General features: G+C 40.3%; 2 protein-coding genes and 1 long non-coding RNA gene across 10 annotated transcripts in view; 1 reads left to right on the top strand and 2 right to left on the bottom strand.

Annotated features, from left to right (window-relative positions):
• LOC125023369 (tumor necrosis factor alpha-induced protein 2-like) overlaps window positions 1-8,763 on the bottom strand; it is a 32,586-nt gene extending 23,823 nt beyond the window's left edge. Inside the window, exons 1-6 of the mRNA XM_047610576.1 lie at window positions 8,657-8,763; window positions 7,799-8,012; window positions 6,591-6,713; window positions 5,743-6,418; window positions 5,156-5,267; window positions 4,826-4,948 (exon numbers count right to left, since the gene is read on the bottom strand). Coding sequence (XP_047466532.1) covers window positions 4,826-4,948; window positions 5,156-5,267; window positions 5,743-6,418; window positions 6,591-6,713; window positions 7,799-7,997 — 1,233 coding nt within the window. The 5' untranslated portion in view covers window positions 7,998-8,012; window positions 8,657-8,763. The remainder of the gene's footprint in view (window positions 1-4,825; window positions 4,949-5,155; window positions 5,268-5,742; window positions 6,419-6,590; window positions 6,714-7,798; window positions 8,013-8,656) is intronic.
• LOC125023372 overlaps window positions 1-19,573 on the top strand; it is a 31,986-nt gene extending 12,413 nt beyond the window's left edge. For 4 of the 8 annotated variants that reach the window (XR_007114589.1, XR_007114588.1, XR_007114586.1 and 1 more), the window contains 3 exons: window positions 10,616-10,714; window positions 10,838-10,885; window positions 14,053-14,633. This is a non-coding gene — a long non-coding RNA (uncharacterized LOC125023372). Of the gene's footprint in view, window positions 1-10,615; window positions 10,715-10,837; window positions 10,886-14,052; window positions 14,634-19,442 lie in introns of those variants that run through there. The other 4 variants (XR_007114591.1, XR_007114593.1, XR_007114587.1 and 1 more) reach the window with 4 other exon arrangements.
• On the bottom strand, window positions 10,981-19,623 carry LOC125023370 (tumor necrosis factor alpha-induced protein 2-like). Its single transcript, XM_047610578.1, has 12 exons — window positions 19,422-19,623; window positions 18,238-18,360; window positions 17,390-18,065; window positions 16,827-16,938; window positions 16,497-16,619; window positions 16,195-16,289; window positions 16,024-16,116; window positions 15,819-15,945; window positions 15,446-15,565; window positions 13,951-14,106; window positions 13,180-13,301; window positions 10,981-11,953 (listed from the first exon to the last, which is right to left on the bottom strand). Exons 1-12 carry the CDS (start codon window positions 19,621-19,623, stop codon window positions 11,767-11,769), a joined length of 2,136 nt encoding a protein of 711 aa, XP_047466534.1. The 3' UTR covers window positions 10,981-11,766.
• Between the last annotated feature and the right edge of the window lie 2,411 nt (window positions 19,624-22,034).

Genomic DNA, 22,034 nt, shown 5'->3' with positions numbered 1-22,034 from the left:
CAGGTGAAGTAGTTTTCAAAACCAAAGCGATGGAAAACAAAAAAGCAATCTTAGAGCAACATGTCTGTTGCCCTTTGTGGGTTCAAAGCACCAAAACTAAAAATTTCAAACAGATTTTAGAAGATCTTGTAACAAAAACAGGTTGCTTGATCCTCTGATTTCAGAAGAACTCTGGAGAAAAAATTCCGGGCATCAGGGTTAACAGGTATTTCTTTCATAGTCTTCAATACAGTTTCTGTGATGGTCTCTTTGTCTTGGTTGTTGAGGTTCTTGAGTTTGAGCAAAGCTGCCATGTGTTCCTCACTGTGTGGGGTTGGGGGGAGAGGGAGATTGTTAAGTGAAGATTTACACATTTATATAAACAAATGAAACTTTATTGTGTATTGTTCTTCAGACCATTTAAAAGACAAAACTCTGAGATTTTCCCTCAAGAGAGAGGGACAAAAACCAACACTCACTCTCCAAGACCGTGAGTGTTATTTTAAAAAGTTGACTCTGACTGATTGGACTGTATTAACTGACCCCTACACTCTCACTCACTGGATGGACGAATTGTCCAAAGGAGGACACAGAAGGGACAAAGTCTGGTCTGTCTTTATAAAGTGAAGCCTCTCGAACAAAGATATCACAAGAAGTAAGTGGAACCACTGTGGAGGGTAACATAGTAAATGCAACTTCTGTTTGGACACCCCTGAAACATGCAACTTATGTTGAGTTAGCAAGCGATTAGCATTAGCATTAACATGTAACAAGAATCCTCCAAATAATCATCAACTTAATGGAATTTCAGTCACAATTTATTCTAACCCATAACGTTATTCAGGTTGAAACTGATGATGCATTACATATTAACCTTATCTGATATGAAGTGTGCGTGTTGTTGTTGATTGTCTCACTCCAATTCTTTCTTTTAATCGCCAAAACCAAACCAAAGTTGTCTACGACTGACAGTGGCTGGTATGTGATAAAAGTTCAAGTTACTGTTTTTGATTTTTCGATTTTGGCACCAAAAAATACAACAAGACGACATATTCACGGCTGACAGTGACAGGGTTCCCCTCCAGCTTCCCTCTGTTTTGCCTCCAGCTAACGACATTACGTCACGAAGGGGTCTATACTGCCGTCAGTCACCAGGGGGAGCTCTACTGTGTTTGGATTTACTTTAGAGGAGCAGTTCTGGTGTCTATGGTTTCATAGCACACTAATTGACAGTAATAACCACAGACTGTGTAAATAAATCGTCTATGGTAAGAACGAATAGACAGTGTTTAGACGACGGAACTGCTCCTCAAAAGTGGAGCCAAAGTAGAGCTGGTGTCTGGCTGCAGTATAGTTAGGTAATATAATGTTGACGCATGTTCAAGTGACTCTGAGCAGCTTCACTCTCGGACCATATTAATCAAACTCACAAGATAGCAAATAGCTCTTAATGCGAACCTATTCTGTCCTATCCGGGTCAGATGCACTCGACACCATGCTACACATCTCTCCGTGTTAAAGTTAATCCTGAATGCAGAGGTGTTGGGGTGTTACCTGAGGTCAGGATGAGCAGCTCCCAGTGCAGCTATTTGCATCTGTATGGCGGGGATGTCCTGGAGCCGCAGCACTTCTGCAATCTTGGTCAGGATTTCCTTTAACCAGTCGTTCTGTGACCCCTGTGAAGACCGAGCAGTTACGTCCGACTGATTAAACACCTGTGTGCTGCCATGATTGATAAAAAAAAAAGTGTGCCATTGCACTGCACAGTTGCATATGCATTCCCCGATCGATGCAATTTCCCAAACGTGAGAGAGGGCTAATTCACCTATGCGCTTCCATTAATGATCCTGTAACAACACATTTAATTAGTTTGCTTGATTGAAGAAAATCAGAAATTGGTCTCTTATGGTCCAAAACATTGCTCTGTTTTTGAGCTGCTCACAGCCCTGGAGCTTCTACAATGACACAATCTTACAGGCCGTCCAGTGACAAAATCAGAATGTGACAGACCGGTAACATCGGCCGATAAAATACCGGGTTGATTGCCAGGTTTTTTGTTCGATGTGAAAGGGGCTTCAGTAATAATGCAACTTCGGTTTGAATATTGTCAAGATCTCTTTAGAGTTAGAGTGGTTTTCTTTCTTTAGATGGTAAAACCAAAACTCCTGCAGCCACATTAACATCAAAGTAAACATGCACATTAACCAGATTTCTGGCTGAATTTAGTCAGAATCTGATCAGTGTGTTGGAGTCAGTGTGTGGAGGCGCTCTCACCATGTCCTTAAACAGGTTGTGTAAACTCTCTGCATCGTCTACCACAGTCTCATAGGCCTTCTGCTGCTGTTCCTTGTCCTTCAGTTTGACTTTTCCTTTCAGCAGCCTCCTGACGTATTCTTCCGTCACTTCCTGGTGAAGCTGGCCGATCAGCTCCTGGAATAGATCCCAGCTTCCAATCAGCAATCAGAGCATACAGCGCCCTCCAAAAGTATTGGCAAATTCCCTTGTTTTGTGTTAAACAACTCGGGACCTATGACCCTTTGTTTGAACCCGCCCATTTTTCAAGTGAGCAAAACTATTGGAACATGTGACTGACAGGTGTTTCTTTTTGACCAGGAGTTGTCTTTAAGGTCGACTGTTCAAACATTAAATAGCTCTGCACTAGTCTACTTATTGGCCTAGGTTTAATCCCTAAATTATGCATTTCTTGTTAAAGAGGATAAATCAACATGAAGACCAGACCAGAGGGCTGTCTATGGGAGGAAAGCAAGACATTTTCAAGCTAAGAAAAGAAGGAATATCAATCAGAGCCATTGGACAAACATTGGGAGCCCAACAATTTGGTATGTCCCGAATAAGAAAGAAACTGCTCGTGTACTGAGCGACAGACGTTGAACAGGTCGGCCAAGGAAAACAACAGTAGTTGATGATAGAAATATTGCGAGAGCTGTGAAGAAAACTCCAGAAATATCAGTAAGTGACATCACCAACGACCTCCACAGTGCAGGAGGTGAAAGTATCACAATCCACTGTTGGAAGAAGACTCCGAGAGCAGAAATATAGAGGCCACACTAAAAGATGCAAACCACTCATCAGAGGTAAGAATCGAAAGGCCAGATTGAAATTTGCAAAGAAGTACAGAGATGAGCCACAAAAGTTCTGGAACACAATCTTATGGACCGATGAGACAGAGATTAATCTCTACCAAAGTGATGGAAAGGCCAAAGTGTGGAGAAAGAAAGGAACTGCTTATGATCCAAGCTCATCTGTGAAGCATGGTGGAGGTCATGTCATGGCTTGGGCGTGCATGGCTGCTTCTGGAAAAGTCCCATTAATATTTATTGATGATGTAACTGATGATGGCAACAGCAGAATGAATTTTACATGAAGTTTACAGAAAAATTTTGTCTGCCAGTTTACGGAGACATGCATATGAACTAATTGGGAGGGATTTTATCATGCAGCAGGACAATGAGCCAAAGCACACTGCCAACAAATCAAAGGACTTCATCAGGGGAAAATAGTGGAAGGTTTTAGACTGACCATGTCAATCATCTGACCTTAACCCAATTTAGCACGCATTTCACCTCCTCAAGAGAAGACTGAAGCAAAGAAGAACTGAAAGAAACTGCGGTAAAAGCCTGTCACAAACGAAGAATGCAACAGTTTGGTGATGTCGATGGGTTGCAGGCTTGAAGCAGTCATTGCAAGCAAGGGTTATGCCACAACCTCGCTGTTCCAATACTTCTGGAGAGGACTGTATTTTAGTATATTCAGTTTTAACTGTTGAGACTTTACCTGGTAACAGAACTGATTGGGGCCCTGAAGCTCCTTAAGTTCATTTTCGATGCTGAGCAGCAGCTTATCAAACTCGTTGTTGTACAGCCAGTCCTTCGTTCCCAGCTTCTGGTACTGTGTCTATGAGAGATCATCTAATCATCTAATGTTGTTTTTCAAACATGAGGAAACTGTTCATCTGTTGAGGGGTATTTTCAGCTCGTGGTTGAGTGGTGAAACGTCTGCTTGTCTTTGTTTTAGCTTTGTTTTTAGATGAACCTTGACCTGGAGGACTGAAAATCTCCACAGACATGTGGCTCAGAAGAATTCACATATATTGAGACGAGGTGACAACAAGAAAAACTGCCTTTAAATCTGCTGTAAATGAACTTACCCTGAGGTTCTTGTGCACAGGGCTCAGTAAATACATGTGTGCAGATTGTTTCATGTCGGTCACCACATCCAAACAGCTCCTCCGTACTTCTCCTTGGAACAGATGACTCTTATTGACCAGGACGTCCCTGCAGACAGAGCACACATGAGCTCACAGCCCTGTGACTGGTTAAATTCATTGTCTGATCGTTGGGTCAGAATCGTACCTGAAGTCTTTAATGCAGCCGAGGTTTGCTTTAATGAACGCCGTGCTGTTGGGCTTGTTCTGCTTGATGATGTCTTCCTGAAAGACTTTGTACCTGCACGAGTTGAATAACGGCTTCTGTTAGTTTAAAACATTAAAAGTTTAAAAACATAAAATGAAGAAGCTCAGTTACCTCTGCATGGAGTCTGATATGGGACGTGTTATTTCCTGGGCCTTGTGCAGGTCTCCTACAATTACCTCTGCTTCATTCACCATACTATTGATCAACTAAAGACAGATGGAAGACATAAGTCAGTGACAGTAATGACAAATTCATCTCCGAGTTAGTCTCTCTTTAATTTTGGCTTCAATATTTCATTAAAATTACAAAATATTGAAGTGATTTCATGATTCCTGCATAATGCCGAGCCAATTTAAACGCTTCTCACAGACGTTACCATGCTTTGATGTCATGTTGTCGTACTGATGCTCTACCTGGATGATGTCATAGGCCACAGGACTGACGTAGCAGTCGTCTTCTGTTTTTGGCTCCTCTCCTTTTTTCCACTTTTCCACTGCATCGTCCACAATTCGTTCCATAACAGTCTTCAGATGAGCCTGAACACACAACACCATGCCACGTTTATGTCTTTACATTTATTTATTTATTTCGTCTACATTTGTCTACATAGTTGAAGCAGTTATATTCTTGCAGCTGAATATTTTATTACTTCAACCATGCAGCTGCTGTAAAACCACCAAAAACTAGATAATGAGAATAAACTAAAATGGAGCCCACATCTAATAAATCCTCTCTGGTTTTACCTCTTGATTGTCCAGATATTGTTTCTCCAGAGGTACCAGTAACTCTTGAGGCAGCAGCTTTCCCAGCGATTCCACATTGATCTCTGAGGCCAGCTCTGGGTCTTGAAAGATGCTGACACAGAGAAGAAAAGTCTTTCTTGAGCACCATGAGCATTCATTCTTAGTTAAACCATTCATTTTACAGATGGCATATAGTGAGATAAGAGACTGAAACTTTCATAGCTTCTTCCTTCAGGAGTAGTTTCCAAATCCCTTCAGACAAAGAAACACCTCAACCCTGCTCACATTCACCTTAAATATAAAGAGTCGATTCATTTTCTTTAACTAAAGTCAGTACAATGAAGTAGAAAGCTGCACTATCCACACTAGAAAATAAGCAATAAACAGTTGTAATTCCTACTTAGAACATGTAGAAGTTTTTGATTAAGTGAACACATAAACTTCTGGAGAAGATTCATCATTTTGACCTGATGGTGGAGCTGGTGAGAAGATATCCCTGTTTAGGCTCTGATACTATACAAAAAAATACCCCAACAGAGGAGAGAAGGACCTAAATATATGAAACAGAGACTGAATTAATGACTTACCTTGGATAACATTCATTCACATAGCGCAGGAGGAAGGCGCAGTCCTTGTCATCCAGTTCAAGGTCTGCAATCTTTCTGAGTCTGGTGCTGAAGACTTGGTGGTAAAGTTTAGCATAAAAGTTACAGATGTCCATCTCAGGGGGGTAGCAGCTCTTCACCACCTTCACCACCAGCAGCAGGTCGTCATTCAGCTGCCTGCCCATGTTCTGGACGTCGGTCTGGATGGACGACTGCTCCGCTTGGTTATTAGTGGGTGTCTGGGGCCTATCCATACGCCCCCCGACCAGGACGTGAAGCGTCGTGTCGTGGATCTTCCTCCAGTTGCAGGGCCTCCACGAAGGCACCCTCGGACAACTGGTTTTCCACATCTGGTCCTGCTCCTCCTCCTGGTTGATGGCCTTCACGGCGGACGTCAGCGCTGAGGCATGAGCAGACACCGACTTGTTGTTGTCGTCGACCTCCTGAAGACTGAGAGACAGAGTCTCCACCACGGTCTCCATTACGAGCTTTTCAAGGGCCTCGTAGTCTGCAGCGAGCTTTCGTTCTTCTTCTTTGTCGTAACTAAGATCCTCTTCCTCTGTTATATTCCCAAACAGATTTTTCTCCTTGTTTATTAACAGCTGGCTGGCCTCACACCACTGATTTTTGTCAACGTGCTGTTTAAATGTGGAGATCACTGAGGGAGTAAACAAAGAAAGAGTTTATCATGAATCACTGGACATTGGAATAAAATGAGGCATTTAATCTTCATAGAAGAAATACTAATTATATTCATGGATGCAGATCACGTCTATTTTAGAACATTTAACAAAAATGTAGCTAACAGTAAACAGCAAAATGCCTCTCACCGACTGGAGGCTGCTTGCCATCTGCCAAAGAAGGTCGTTTTCCACTGAAAAAACTCGTGGGACTTCTCAAATTATTCTGGACCACACTCACTGATCTTTTTACCCTGGATGACAACGTCTCATCTGGGAAGAGAGAAACATGAGAATTAAAGCTTAATTTTTAACCAGTTTAAAATAAAGTTCACAAGGCAGACATTACTAAATCAAGCAACAGACAATATAAATAACTCCAAATCCATCAAGTCAAATGGAAACTTTAGAGCTTGTTGGAAGTTGCGTATGTACAAACTTACTAATGTAAGCGTTCCAGTTCAAAGTACGCATCGGACCACGATCAGTCCAAATTTCCAGATGTCTTCTTTCCCTTCCTGCCCGTTTCAACCTGGATGCATCTGGAAGCAATTCTTTCGGACTAAACTACGCTGCAGTTCCAGTTATGTCCACTAGATGCTGTACTTCAGAGTCGAACTTGTCAAGCCCAAATGACCAAGTACGCAAGTTTAAGGTCCTGCATAAATGCTCCTTGGTGCTCAGTTGATAACATTGGTCGTAATCGCACTATGTAATGGTTGTTGGTGTTTAGTCTTACAGTGAGTAACGATTTAGCTAGCTAACGACCAGGGACAATAACATAAAAATGGCTCCTAACGAAAGGTTACGAAAGTTCCATTAAAATAAACATGAATTAAATCCAATGAATTAAAAAACATTCTGCCTATTTTTAATCAAATATTTATTCAGTCAAGTTGCCATTCATATGAATGTTGACACCTAAACAAACAAAAGCTTGTAGAAGCATATAAAAACACTTTGGCTCCCACAGCTCTTGAACGCAACCCCATTTAAAGACGGTAATGTTTTAATTCAGAATATCCACTTTGAGGTTGAGTTCTGGATCTAATCTGATGTAATCTGATGGAGACTTTTAGATATTTTGACCGTCCAAATAGTTTTGGAGCTGCTTTTAAAGAGTTACATCATGAGACATTGTTGTCATTTCGTGCTGACATTTAACGACAGTAGAGGAGACACAGTGGGACGCCTTAAACAAGCTCCAACAGGTTCAGGATATTAAAGAAAGTGAACGAAGCAGGTAATAGGAGGATAGCAGGATAAGGATTCTGATCTGTTAGGGCTTCTCTGCACCTCAGTGGGTTAAAAGTTTCCACCGGAGCCATGCGCTGTTTTCCAGAAACACCAGCTCTCACCTGAGTCTGCTTTTCTTCCAGTCTGCTCTTCTTCTTCTTCCAGCGATGGATGTGAAGCCTCTAAATTATTGGGCTTCAACCCTTTACCGTGGGGGGCCTTCTTCCAAAATTTCCAAGGTTTTTTTAACCCATTTCTGTTCTGGACGGACACTTTGTCCTTGCCAGTGTCGTCCTTGGACCTGCCCATCATTTCTGACATATCACTGAACAAACTCTGAGGAAAGAACAGAATTTAGATTAAATAGAAAATGTCTGTGTGCACACTGCTTTAGAAGTTAGTGTTGCTTTACAAACCGCAGGAAAGTCGGCATGTCTAATAACAACAAAGCTCTTGAATCTGTCTTGGCTGCAGCTGCTGCGTGTAATGGATGAGAACACTCACTTCTCACCTTTCATAGTATATTTTGATCATCTGTTTTTAACTTCAATCCTCAACTTTTCTCTAAAACCTGTAGACACAGCGTTTACCGACTGTCCAGCTTAGCTTTTCCAGATAAACGTAAAGACGCGGTCATGCAAATCAGCTACAAAGAAATTAAAGAACCATTAGAGTGAACAGTAATTTGTGACTCTTTCTTAGTTCTGTAATAATTTGATCAGTTACAGTATATTGATCCATGCTTTGACATTTATTTTTAACCATAATATCACATAAGCCTTTTATACTTAGCTTCAAAATTTGAAGCTTCGTCATAAAACAAGATGCCTAAAGTTGTCATTTTTAATAATTTATTTTTTTTTCTTTTATAGGCAATACTGCTCATAATAAGAATATCTGACAAAATACTAACATGCAGATATTATTTTCAGTTAGATTAGATTGGTTTATAGTCCCTACTTCAGCACACTTACTCTTACCTTGAGTTAGAGGAAACAGGCTGTGTTTGATAAACAGATGTTGAATAATCCGTTGTAACGTTCGCTTTGTTTAATCACACTGGACACGAGCAATTGCAACTCATCGCCTAAAGTCTCCAGATGCTCCTCTTTTGTTGCTGACCTGACTTATTTTCGCTTTCTTTTACGACAGAAAAACAGGAGAAGGAATCTGTTCTGTATCCAATCAGTGTCTACGAGATAAAATGATAAGTAAAGCAAAACTATCATACTCCTTCCAAATATTACGTATCTGCGAGGTGCAAAAGTAAGTACAATTTCTGCCCGTCTGCAGGTTGATCAACGTCCTGTGGACAAGCCTTTTGGGATCATGTTTAGTGGACAGATGAGACCAAAATAGAACACTCTGTTGGTTCGTCTCCAAACATGACGTCTCTCATTTAAACCATCGAACTCCATCATCAGGACATTATCCCGTCCATGAAACACATGGCTGCTAATGTCCTGGTTCCGGACCAGTGAATTCTGACTTCTACCAGTGAATCCTAAAAGAAAATGTCAGGACATGTGTCCCATAAGCTGAACCTGAAGAGAAACTGAGTCACGCAGCGAGACAAGAACACAAGTTCTGACCTTAATCCAATAGAAATGTTGTGGAAGGACCTGAAACTGTTCAGGTTCATAGTTATATGAACATGAAGTGTGTGTGAGCCTTAAATAGAGAACAGTAAAATCTACTGCATCAACTTCCAACCTGTGTCAGGCTGCATCCTGCTGACATCAACGAGTGAAGGGGGATTCTGGTCTGGTCTGGTCTAGGTGGGGGCTACATGTCTAAGTAACATGCACATGAATGAATGCCAGGTCCAAAAGTTTCCCTGCAGACACTGAACTACCAGGCATTATAATAATGCATTGGTTTTAAATTGCACTTCTCCATTTTGGGAGCACTTAGTTTTTTGCATTGTTCATTCGCTCACACAGTCACACTCTGGTAGTGGAAAACTGACTGCCATTACACTGACGCTTGTATCAATATTTACAATCTCAAATATGCGGATCTAAGCTCTCATTGGACAGCCCTCGTCAAAACCTGTTTCAGCAGCTCAGGGCCACACACAGGGAGGGGGGGTGCACTTTTTAAAGGCACTTTTTTTAGCTCAACAAGTTTGACCAGTGATGTTGAGTTTGATTATGCAGGTTCTTGCAAACTAATTTTGTATTTACTGGTTGCAGCATTTCAACAAACACTTTACTGGAATTTATCTGGATATTAGCATTTAAAATGACTGATACTTTATCATAAGCATAATCCTAAACCCATCGGTTCATCACATTTATCTTCAACATACATTAACCTACTTCTCTCTTCTTTTATTATTTGAAGGATTTTTGGAATTGATCTCGTTGTTTTAATCAAGATTTTCTCAGAGAAATGTTTTGCACACACGTTTTTACATGATATTTGTAAAAACGTGTGTGTCGTCGTGTGTGTCATAGTCTTAGTAAATGATTATATCTTATTAAATGTTAGTTATAATCATATATGTCTATTTTTATGCCTGGTAAATGTTATATTGTGTATATTATTTCTGTGCTTGTGCATGGATTCACCCAAAATGTTTGTAAGCAAACGTTAATAATGATTTTTTACCTTTTACATTTACAAACCTTTGACAGTTTTTATTTGATAGAAATCTTCTAATATTTTCAGCATATCAGCGTCATATTTCACTACATTTACGTGCATGACTGATGCTTTGATGTAAACATATACCTGCGTAGGCATATACCTAAATCTACCTGCGTTAAGTGCAGTGGAGCATCAGTACTCTTTTGTTTGTCTGGCAGGTTCAGTCCTGTCTGAGATCTCTCTTCTCTTCTCTTCTCTTCTCTTCTCTTCTCTTCTCTTCTCTTCTCTTCTCTTCTCTTCTCTTCTCTTCTCTTCTCTTCTCTTCTCTTCTCTTCTCTTCTCTGCAGCTTCAAGTCAGAGTTCTTACGTCACTGTGGTGCTGTCAAGCCTCAGCCTCTAAGAACGGAGGATCAAATGACCTACATCTACAGCTTCACCTCTTTACAGTAAGTCACGTGACTGTTTAGCAGCTTGTTTGAGCCCCAGTGTGTAAGGTTTAGTGATATCAAGTGGTAAGATTAGAGACTGTGACAAACTGAATAACGCTCTGCTTCATCCTTCTCTTCTAGGCGTGTATTTCCCACACAGCCCGTGATATGACATAGACCAGGCTCCAGGTACACAATTTACAGACGGGCATACTATTTTTGCCGGCATACAGACCGGCAAAAATAGGAAAAAGGGGGAAGCAAAATCGATACTAAAGAAAAACTGCAGTCTAAAGATTGGAAGTTTATAGAAGACAGGGCACTGATAAAATAAAACATCTAGATAAGTGGATAAAAGTTTATGGATTCGATGGTCGACTAAATACTCAGAGAATAACCGCATTACAAGATGCAATAAAAGAAAAAAAAACTAAAATGAATCAGCTGCTAAACATTTGAGGCCTTGTCTATGCACAGGTCTCAACATTAATATAAGAGAATATAATGTGGTAAAATATAATATAATATAATATAATATAATATAATATAATATAATATAATATAATATAGGTATATAAACAACAACAATAACAAAAAAACAAAAAAACAAATACATTTTGTGTAATTATACGATTGGATCTCTCAGTAGTTTTGAGACTGGTGTTGGGTTGCTGGAGCCCGACGTCTCTGGAATATTCAGTATTCACATGTTTGAACGCCTCATCCTTCCCTCTATGTCCGAGCATTTCTCCAATATTTATAATTGCCGTAGCATTTTTTTTTTTTTTTTAGCCACTTCACTTTTAAATGCAGTTAATTCAAATTTTACTGGTTCAAATTCTGCAGCTATCACAGTTTTAATTTCCAACCTGAGTAATGTGGCAGATATTTTTCTTTAGTGATGCGAGGTCGAGGCCGGCCAGTTGCCCCAAAGAGAGTCTTCACCACTCTTGGCAGGTGAAGTAGTTTTCAAAACCAAAGCGATGGAAAACAAAAAAGCAATCTTAGAGCAACATGTCTGTTGCCCTTTGTGGGTTCAAAGCACCAAAACTAAAAATTTCAAACAGATTTTAGAAGATCTTGTAACAAAAACAGGTTGCTTGATCCTCTGATTTCAGAGGCACTCTGGAGAAAAAATTCCGGGCATCAGGGTTAACAGGTATTTCTTCCATAGTCTCCAATGCAGTTTCTGTGATGTTCTCTCTGTCTTGGTTCTTGAGGTTCTTGAGTTTGAGCAAAGCTGCGATGTGTTCCTCACTGTGTGGGGGTTGGGGGGGAGAGGGAGATTGTTAAGTGAAGATTTACACATTTATATAAACAAATGAAAGTTTGTTGTGTATTACTCTTCAGACCATTTAAAAGACAAAACTCTGAGATTTTCCCTCAAGAGAGAGGGACAAAAACCAACACTCACTCTCCAAGACCGTGAGTGTTATTTTATAAAGCTGACTCTGACTGATTGGACTGTATTCACTGACCCCTACACTCTCACTCACTGGATGGACGAATTGTCCAAAGGAGGACACATAGGGGACAAAGTCTGGTCTGTCTTTATCAAGTGAAGCCTCTTCAACAAAGATATTACAAGAAATAAGTGGAATCACTGTGGAGGGTAACGTAGTAAATGCAGCTTCTACTTGGACACCCCTGAAACATGCAACTTATGTTGAGTTAGCTAGCGATTAGCATTAGCATTAACATGTAACAAGAATCCTCCAAATAATCATTAACTTAATGGAATTTCAGTCACAATTTATTCTAACCCATAACGTTATTCAGGTTGAAACTGATGATGCATTACATATTAACCTTATCTGATATGAAGTGTGCATGTTGTTGTTGATTGTCTCACTCCAATTCTTTCTTTTAATCGCCAAAACCAAACCAAAGTTGTCTAAGACTGACAGTGGCTGGTATGTGATAAAAGTTCAAGTTACTGTTTTTGATTTTTCGATTTTGGCACCAAAAAATACAACAAGACGACATATTCACGGCTGACAGTGACAGTGTTCCCCTCCAGCTTCCCTCTGTTTTGCCTCCAGCTAACGACATTATGTCACAAAGGGGTCTATACTGCCGTCAGTCACCAAGGGGAGCTCTACTGTGTTTGGATTTACTTTAGAGGAGCAGTTCTGCTGTCCGTGGTTTCATGGCACACTAATTGAAAGTAATAACCACAGACTGTGTAAATAAATCGTCTATGGTAAGAACGAATAGACAGTATTTAGACGACGGAACTGCTCCTCAAAAGTGGAGCCAAAGTAGAGCTGGTGTCTGGCTGCAGTATAGTTAGGTAATATAATGTTGACGCATGTTCAAGTGACTCTGAGCAGCTTCACTCTCGGACCATATTAATCAAACTCACAAGATAGCAAATAGCTCTTAATGCGAACCTATTCTGTCCTATCCGGGTCAGCTGCACACCATGCTACACATCTGTCTGCGTTAAAGTTAATCCTGAATGCAGAGGTGTTGGGGGTCACCTGTGGTCAGGATGAGCAGTTCTCAGTTCAGCTATTTCCATCTGTATGGCGGGGATGTCCTGGAGCCGCAGCACTTCTGCAATCTTGGTCAGGATTTCCTTTAACCAGTCGTTCTGTGACCCCTGTGAAGACCGAGCAGTTACATCTGACTGATTAAACACCTGTGTGCTGCCATGATTGATAAAAAAAAAAGTGTGCCATTGCACTGCACAGTTGCATATGCATTCCACGATCGGTGCAATTTCCCGAACATGAGATAGGGCCAATTCACCTATGCCCTTCCATTAATGATCCTGTAACAACACATTTAATTTGTTTGCTTGATTGAACAAAATCAGAAATCGGTCTCTTACGGTCCAAAACTTTGCTCTGTTTTTGAGCTGCTCACAGCCCTGGAGCTTCTACAATGACACAATCTTACAGGCCGTCCGGTAACAAAATCAGAATGTGACAGACCTGTAACATCAATGTCATAAATTAGTGGCATTCCTGTTCACATCGCAGCCGAGATGAGCCAGGCCGATAAAATACCGGGTTGATTGCCAGGTTTTTTGTTCGATGTGAAAGGGGCTTCAGTAATCATGCAACTTCGGTTTGAATATTGTCAAGATCTCTTTAGAGTTAGAGTGGTTTTCTTTCTTTAGATGGTAAAACCCAAACTCCTGCAGCCACATTAACATCAAAGTAAACATGCACATTAACCAGATTTCTGGCTGAATTTAGTCAGAATCTGATCAGTGTGTTGGAATCAGTGTGTGGAGGAGCTCTCACCATTTTCTTGAACAGGTTGTGTAAACTCTCTGCATCGTCTATCAAAGTGTCGTAGGCATCCTGCTGCTGTTCCTTGTCCTTCAGTTTGACTTTTCCTTTCAGCAGCCTCCTGACGTATTCCTCCGTCACTTCCTGGTGAAGCTGGCCGATCAGCTCCTGGAATAGATCCCAGCTTCCAATCAGCAATCAGAGCATAGAGTGCCCTCCAAAAGTATTGGAACAGCAAGGCAAATTCCCTTGGACCTACAACCCTTTGTTTGAACCGCCCATTTTTCAAGTGAGCAAAACTATCGGAACATGTGACTGACTGGTGTTTCTTGTTGACCAGGAGTTGCCTTCAAGGTTTATTGCTCAAACATTAAATAGCTCTGCATGACTAGTCTACTTGTTGACCTGGGTTGAAACCTAAATTATGCATTTCTTATTAAAGAGCATAAAGCAACATGAAGACCAGACCAGAGGGCTGTCTATGGGAGAAAAGCAAGACATTTTCATGCTGAGAAAAGAAGGAAAATCAATCAGAGCCATTGCACAAATATTGGGCATAGCAAGCACAACAATTTGGTATGTCCTGAATAAGAAAGAAATTGCTTGTGTACTGAGCAACAGACGTCGAACAGGTCGGCCAAGGAAAACAACAGTAGCTGTGAAGAAAAACTCCAAAACATCAGTAAGTGACATCACCAACGACCTCCACAGTGCAGGGGTGAAAGTATCACAATCCACTGCTGGAAGAAGAAGCAGAGAGCAGAAATATAGAGGCCACACCAATAGATGCAAACCACTCATCAGTAGTAAGAATCAAAAGGCCAGATTGAAATTTGCAAAGAAGTACAGAGATGAGCCACAAAAGTTCTGGAACACAATCTTATGGACCGATGAGACCGAGATTAATCTCTACCAAAGTGATGGAAAGGCCAAAGTGTGGAGAAAGAAAGGAACTGCTTATGATCCACAACATACAAGCTCATCTGTGAAGCATGGTGGAGGTCATGTCATGGCTTGGGCGTGCATGGCCGCTTCTGGAACAGGCTCATTAATATTTATTGATGATGTAACTGATGATGGCAACAGAAGAATAGATTCCGAAGTTTACAGAAACATTTTGTCTGCCAGTTTATGGAGACATGCATCTGAACTAATTGAGAGGGATTTTATCATGCAGCAGGACAATGAGCCAAAGCACATGGCCAACAAATCAAAGGACTTCATCAGGGGAAAATAGTGGAAGGTTTTAGACTGGCCATGTCAATCATCTGACCTTAACCCAATTTAGCATGCATTTCACCTCCTCAAGAGAAGACTGAAGCAAACAAGAACTGAAAGAAACTGCGGTAAAAGCCTGTCACAAACGAAGAATGCAACAGTTTGGTGATGTCGATGGGTTGCAGGCTTGAGGCAGTCATTGCAAGCAAGGGTTATGCCACAACCTCACTGTTCCAATACTTTTGGAGAGAACTGTATTTTAGTATATTGAGTTATGCTGAGTCTTTACCTGGTAACAGGACTGATTGGGGCCCTGAAGCTCCTGAAGTTCCTTTTCGATGCTGAGCAGCAGCTTATCAAACTCGTTGTTGTTCAGCCAGTCCTTCGTTCCCAGCTTCTGGTACTGTGTCTATGAGAGATCATCTAATCATCTAATGTTGTTTTTCAAACATGAGGAAACTGTTCATCTGTTAAGGGTTTTTTTCAGCTCGTGGTTGAGTGGTGAAACGTCCGTTTGTCTATGTTTTAGCTTTGTTTTTAGATGTACCATGACCTGGAGGACTGAAAATCTCCACAGACATGTGGCTCAGATGAATTCAAATATATTGAGACGAGGTGACAACAAGAAAAACTGCCTTTAAATCTGTTGTAAATGAACTTACCTTGAGGTTCTTGTGCACAGGGCTCAGTAAATACATGTGTGCAGATTGTTTCATGTTGGTTATCACATCCAAACAGCTCCTCTGTACTTCTTCTTGGAACAGATGACTCTTTTTGTCCAGGACGTACCTGCAGACAGAGCACACATGAGCTCATAGCCCTCTGACTGGTTTCATTCATTGTCTGATCGTTGGGTCAGAATCGTACCTGAAGTCTTTAATCCAGCTGAGGTTTGCTTTAATGAACACCGTGCTGTTGGGCTTGTTCTGCTTGATGATGTCTTCCTGAAAGACTTTGTACCTGCACGAGTTGAATAACGGCTTCTGTTAGTTTAAAACAATAAAAGTTTAAAAACATAAAATGAAGAAGATCAGGTACCTCTGCATGGAGTCTGATACGGGACGTGTTATTTCCTGGGCCTTGTGCAGGTCTCCTACAATTACCTTTGCTGCTTTCACCATATCATTAATGAACTAAAGACAGATGGAAGACACAAGTCAGTGACAGTAATGACAAATTCATCTCCAAGTTTGTTTCTCTTTAATTTTGGCTCCAATATTTCATAAAAATAACTAAATATTGAAGTGATTTCATGATTCCTGCATTATCCCGAGCCAATTAAAGCCCTTCTCACAGACGTTACCATGCTTTGATGTCATGTTGTCGTACTGATGCTCTACCTGGATGATGTCATAGGCCACATGACTGACGTAGCAGCCATCTTCTCTTTTTGGCTCCTCTCCTTTTTTCCACTCTTCCACTGCGTTGTCCACGATTCGTTCCATCAAAGTCTTCAGCTCAGCCTGAACACACAACAACATGCCACGTTTATGTCTTTACATTTTTTTATTTATTTCGTCTTCATTTGTCTACATAGTTGATGCAGTTATATTCTTGCAGCTGAATATTTTATTACTTCAACCATGCAGCTGCTGTAAAACCACCAAAAACTAGATAATGAGAATAAACTAAAATGGAGCCCACATCTAATAAATCCTCTCTGGTTTTACCTCTTGATTGTCCAGATATTGTTTCTCCAGAGGTACCAGTAACTCTTGAGGCAGCAGCTTTCCCAGCGATTCCACATTGATCTCTGAGGCCAGCTCTGGGTCTTGAAAGATGCTGACACAGAGAAGAAAAGTCTTTCTTGAGCACCATGAGCATTTATTCTTAGTTAAACCATTCATTTTGCAGATGGCATACAGTGAGATAAGAGACTGAAGGTCGGATGCATATTTGTTTGTTTTTGAAAAAAAAAATGAAGTTTGTATGTTACTTTCATAGCTTCTTCCCTTTTTCTTTTTCTTTAACCAAAGTCAGTAAAATAAAGTATAAAGCTGCACTATCCACACTGGAAAATAAGCAATAAACAGTTGTAATTCCTACTTAGAACATGTAGAAGTTTTTGATTAAGTGAACACATAAACTTCTGGAGAAGATTCATCATTTTGACCTGATGGTGGAGCTGGTGAGAAGATATCCCTGTTTAGGCTCTGATACTATACAAAAAAATTCCCCAACAGAGGAGAGAAGGACCTAAATATATGAAACAGAGACTGAATTAATGACTTACCTTGGATAACATTCATTCACATAGCGCAGGAGGAAAGTGCAGTCCTTGTCATCCAGTCTAGACTCTGCAATCGTTCTGAGTCTGGTGCTGAAGACTTGGTGGTAAAGTTTAGCATAAAAGTTACAGATGTCCATCTCAGGGGGGTAGCAGCTCTTCACCAGCTTCACCACCAGCAGCAGGTCCTCCTTCAGCTGCCTGCCCATGTTCTGGACGTCGGTCTGGATGGACGACTGCTCCGCTTGGTTAGCAGTGGGTGTCTGGGAGCTATTCATACGCTCCTCAACCAAGTCCTGAAGCTTTGAGTCGTGGGTCTTCCTCCAGTTGCAGGGCCTCCATGAAGGCACTGTCTGACAACTGGTTTTCCACATCTGGTCCTGCTCCTCCTCCTGCATGATGACCTTCACGGCGGACGTCAGAGCTGAGGCATGAGCAGACACCGACTCGTTGATGTCGTCGACCTCCTGAAGACTGATAGACAGAGTCTCCACCACGGTCTCCATTACGAGCTTTTCAAGGGCCTCGTAGTCTGCAGCGAGCTTTTGTTCTTCTTCTTTGTCGTAACTAAGATCCTCTTCCTCTGTTATATTCCCAAACAAATTTTTCTCCTTGTTTATTAACAGCTGGCTGGCCTCACACCACTGCTTTTTGTCAAGGTGATGCTTAAATGTGGAGATCACTGAGGGAGATAAACAAAGAAGGAGTTTCTCATTAATCGCTGGACATTGGAATAAAATGAGGCATTTATCTTCATAGAAGAAACACTAATTATATTCATGGATGCAGATCACGTCTATTTTAGAACATTTAACAAAAATGTAGCTAACAGTAAACAGCAAAATGCCTCTCACCGACTGGAGGCTGCTTGCCATCTGCCAAAGAAGGTCGTTTTCCACTGAAAAAACTCGTGGGACTTCTCAAATTATTCTGGACCACACTCACTGATCTTTTTACCCTGGATGACAACGTCTCATCTGGGAAGAGAGAAACATGAGAATTAAAGCTTAATTTTTAACCAGTTTAAAATAAAGTTCACAAAGCAGACATTACTAAATCAAGCAACGGACAATATAAATAACTCCAAATCCATCAAGTCAAATGGAAACTTTAGAGCTTGTTGGAAGTTGTGTATGTACAAACTTACTAATGTAAGTGTTCCAGTTCAAAGTACGCATCGGACCACGATCAGTCCAAATTTCCAGATGTCTTCTTTCCCTTCCTGCCCGTTTTATCCTGGATGCATTTGGAAGCAATTCTTTTGGACTAAACTACGCTGCAGTTCCAGTTATGTCCACTAAATGCTGTACTTCAGAGTCGGACTTGTCAAGCCTAAACGACCAAGTACGCAAGTTTAAGGTCCTGCATAAATGCTTCTTGGTGCTCAGTTGGTAACATTGGTCGTAATCGCACTATATAATGGTTGTTGGTGTTTAGTCTTACAGTGAGTAACGATTTAGCTAGCTAACAACCAGGGACAATAACATAAAAATGGCTCCTAACGAAAGGTAACGAAAGTTCCATTAAAATAAACATGAATTAAATCCAATGAATTAAAAAACATTCTGCCTATTTTTAATCAAATATTTATTCAGTCAAGTTGACATTCATATGAATGTTGACACCTAAACAAACAAAAGCTTGTAGAAGCATATAAAAACACTTTGGCTCCCACAGCTCTTGAACGCAACTCCATTTAAAGTCAGTAATGTTTTAATTCAGAATATCCACTTTGAGGTTGAGTTCTGGATCTAATCTGATGTAATCTGATGGAGACTTAGATATTTTAACCGTCCAAATAGTTTTGGAGCTGCTTTTAAAGAGTTACATCATGAGACATTGTTGTCATTTCAAGCTGACATTTAACGAGCTTGTTTAACTTAAACAAGCTCCAACAGGTTCAGGATATTAAAGAAAGTGAACAAAGCAGGTAATTCCACTGGATAAGAATTCTGATCTGTTATGACTTCTCTGCACCTCAGTGGGTTAAAAGTTTCCACTGGAGCCAAGTGCTGTTTCCAGAAACACCAGCTCTCACCTGAGTCTGCTTTTCTTCCAGTCTGCTCTTCTTCTTCTTCTTCCAGCGGTGGATGTGAAACCTCTAACTTATTGGGCTTCTGCGCTTTACCACGGACGGCCTTCTTCAACAATTTCCAAGGTTTTATTAACCCATTTGTGTTCTGGACGGACACTTTGTCCTTGCCAGTGTCGTCCTTGGACCTGCCCATCATTTCTGACATATCACTGAACAAACTCTGAGGAAAGAACAGAATTTAGATTAAATAGAAAATGTCTGTGTGCAAACTGCTTTAGAAGTTAGTGTTGCTTTACAAACAGCAGGACAGTCGGCATGTCTAATAACAACAGAGCTCTTGAATCTGTCTTGGCTGCAGCTGCTGCATGTAATGGATGAGAGACTATTTTTACCCTGAAAACACGCACTTCTCACCTTTCATAGTACATTTTGATCATCTGTTTTTAACTTCAATCCTCAACTTTTCTCTAAAACCTGTAGACACAGCGTTTACCGACTGTCCAGTTTAGCTTTTCCAGATAAACGTAAAGACGCGGTCATGCAAATCAGCTACAAAGAAATTAAGAAACCATTAGAGTGAACAGTATCTTGTGACTCTTTCTTGGTTTTGTAATAATTTGATCAGTTACAGTATTTTGATTCATGTTTTGACATTTATTTTTAACCATAATATCACATAAGCCTTTTATATTAAGCTTCAAGATTTGAAGCTTTGTCATAAAACAAGATGCCTAAAGTTGTCATTTTTAATTATTTATGTCTTAAAATAACAAGACACACACGCGAACTTAAATCATGGGAATAGTTGAGTCAGTGGAACCAGTTTGACCAGGTAGTACAGATGGAAAACCACCTACGATGCAAATGACATGAATTTTAGACCCTTCATAGTGCTTTTTAATAACTCAAAGGCAATCTTCAATTGCCTGTGCTGCAGAGGGAGCAGATGTATAAACGACTGCATCGTCTGCATACAAGTGCAAATTAGCTTGAATGTCTTCAGATAGGATCCAAAATTGAAGTGTCTCCACCTTTATATGAGGGAAGAACATTTGCAGCTTTCCAAATAGTAGGTATTGTGTTTGTTTATTTGTTTATTGTGTTCGCCTTCTGTCGACTTCGGGGTAGACTTCTCCTTCTCCTGATATTTATGTAATATGTTATATATTAATATGGATGTTATTGCACACTTCGTATCAGATAAGATTAACATGTAATGCATCATCAGTTTCAGTCTGGATAAAGTTATGGGTTAGAATAAATATTGACTGAAATTACGATTCTTGTTACATTAATGCTAATGCTAACATAACGTTAGCTGCGTGTTTCAGGAGTGTCCAAGCAGAAGTTGCATAACTACATTACCCTATTTTAACTTTAAAAAGTTAAAACTAGTTATGTTTACTCCTTTTTCAAACATATGGGCTGCATTTCTGTTATGTGTTTTGTTTTATAATCATTTCGTTTTTTTGAATGTACAAATGGTTACGTACATTTATACGTGTTCAAAATGTTTGACAATAAAATAAAATAGTTTTGTAACATTGCTGCTTGTAGTATAATCCTAAATAAAGTTTAAAGAGTCTCTTCCTGAACATGTTCCTGAGTGAAATGTGCAGCAGATGAATGGTAAATGCTCTCCTCTAAATTTACCTTCCACACTTAGCATCATGTACAACACAAGACGAGGGACAAATCACATATGTTTACTTGTATGACACGTGTATGGCCAGTGATACATCACATTAGGTTCTCTACACAAACTCATTTGAGAGCAACTTTGGAGAAAAATTTCCGAGCATCAGTGTCAACTTTGACTTCCTTCAAAGTGTCCGATAGAGTTTCTATGATGGTGTTCTTGTCTTGTTTGGAGAGGTCCGTCCTCAGTCTGAGCAAAGCTGAGAGGTGTCCCTCACTTAATTATTTATTTTTTTTCTTTTATAGGCAATACTGCTCATAATAAGAATATCTGACAAAATACTAACATGCAGATATTATTTTCAGTTAGATTAGATTGGTTTACAGTCCCTACTTCAGCACACTTACTCTTACCTTGAGTTAGAGGAAACAGGCTGTGTTTGATAAACAGGTGTTGAATAATCCGTTGTAACGTGCGCCTTCGTTTAATCACACTAGACACGAGCAACTGCAACTCATCGCCTAAAGTCTCCAGATCCTCTTTTGTTGCTGACTTATTTTCGCTTTCTTTTACGACGGAAAAACAGGAGGAGGAACCTGTTCTGTATCCAATCAGTGTCAACAAGATAAAGTGATAAGTAAAGCAAAACTATCATACTCCTTCCAAATATTACGTATCTGCAAGGTGCAAAAGTAAGTGCAATTTCTGCCCGTCTGCAGGTTGATCAATGTCCTGTGGACAAGCCTTTTGGGATCATGTTTAGTGGACAGATGAGACCAAAATAGAACACTCTGTTGGTTCGTCTTCAAACATGACGTCTCTCACTTAAACCATCGAAATGCAGCATCAGGACATTATCCCGTCCATGAAACACATGGCTGCTAATTTCCTGGTTTGGGACCAGTGAATTCTGACTTCTACCAGTGAATCCTAAAAGAAATTTTTTTTAAAGGCACTTTTTTAGCTCAACAAGTTTG

The sequence above is a fragment of the Mugil cephalus genome, chromosome 17, assembly GCF_022458985.1.
Source record: "Mugil cephalus isolate CIBA_MC_2020 chromosome 17, CIBA_Mcephalus_1.1, whole genome shotgun sequence".
Classification (NCBI taxonomy): Eukaryota; Metazoa; Chordata; class Actinopteri; order Mugiliformes; family Mugilidae; genus Mugil; species Mugil cephalus.
This window is presented reverse-complemented; position numbering and strand designations above follow the sequence as displayed.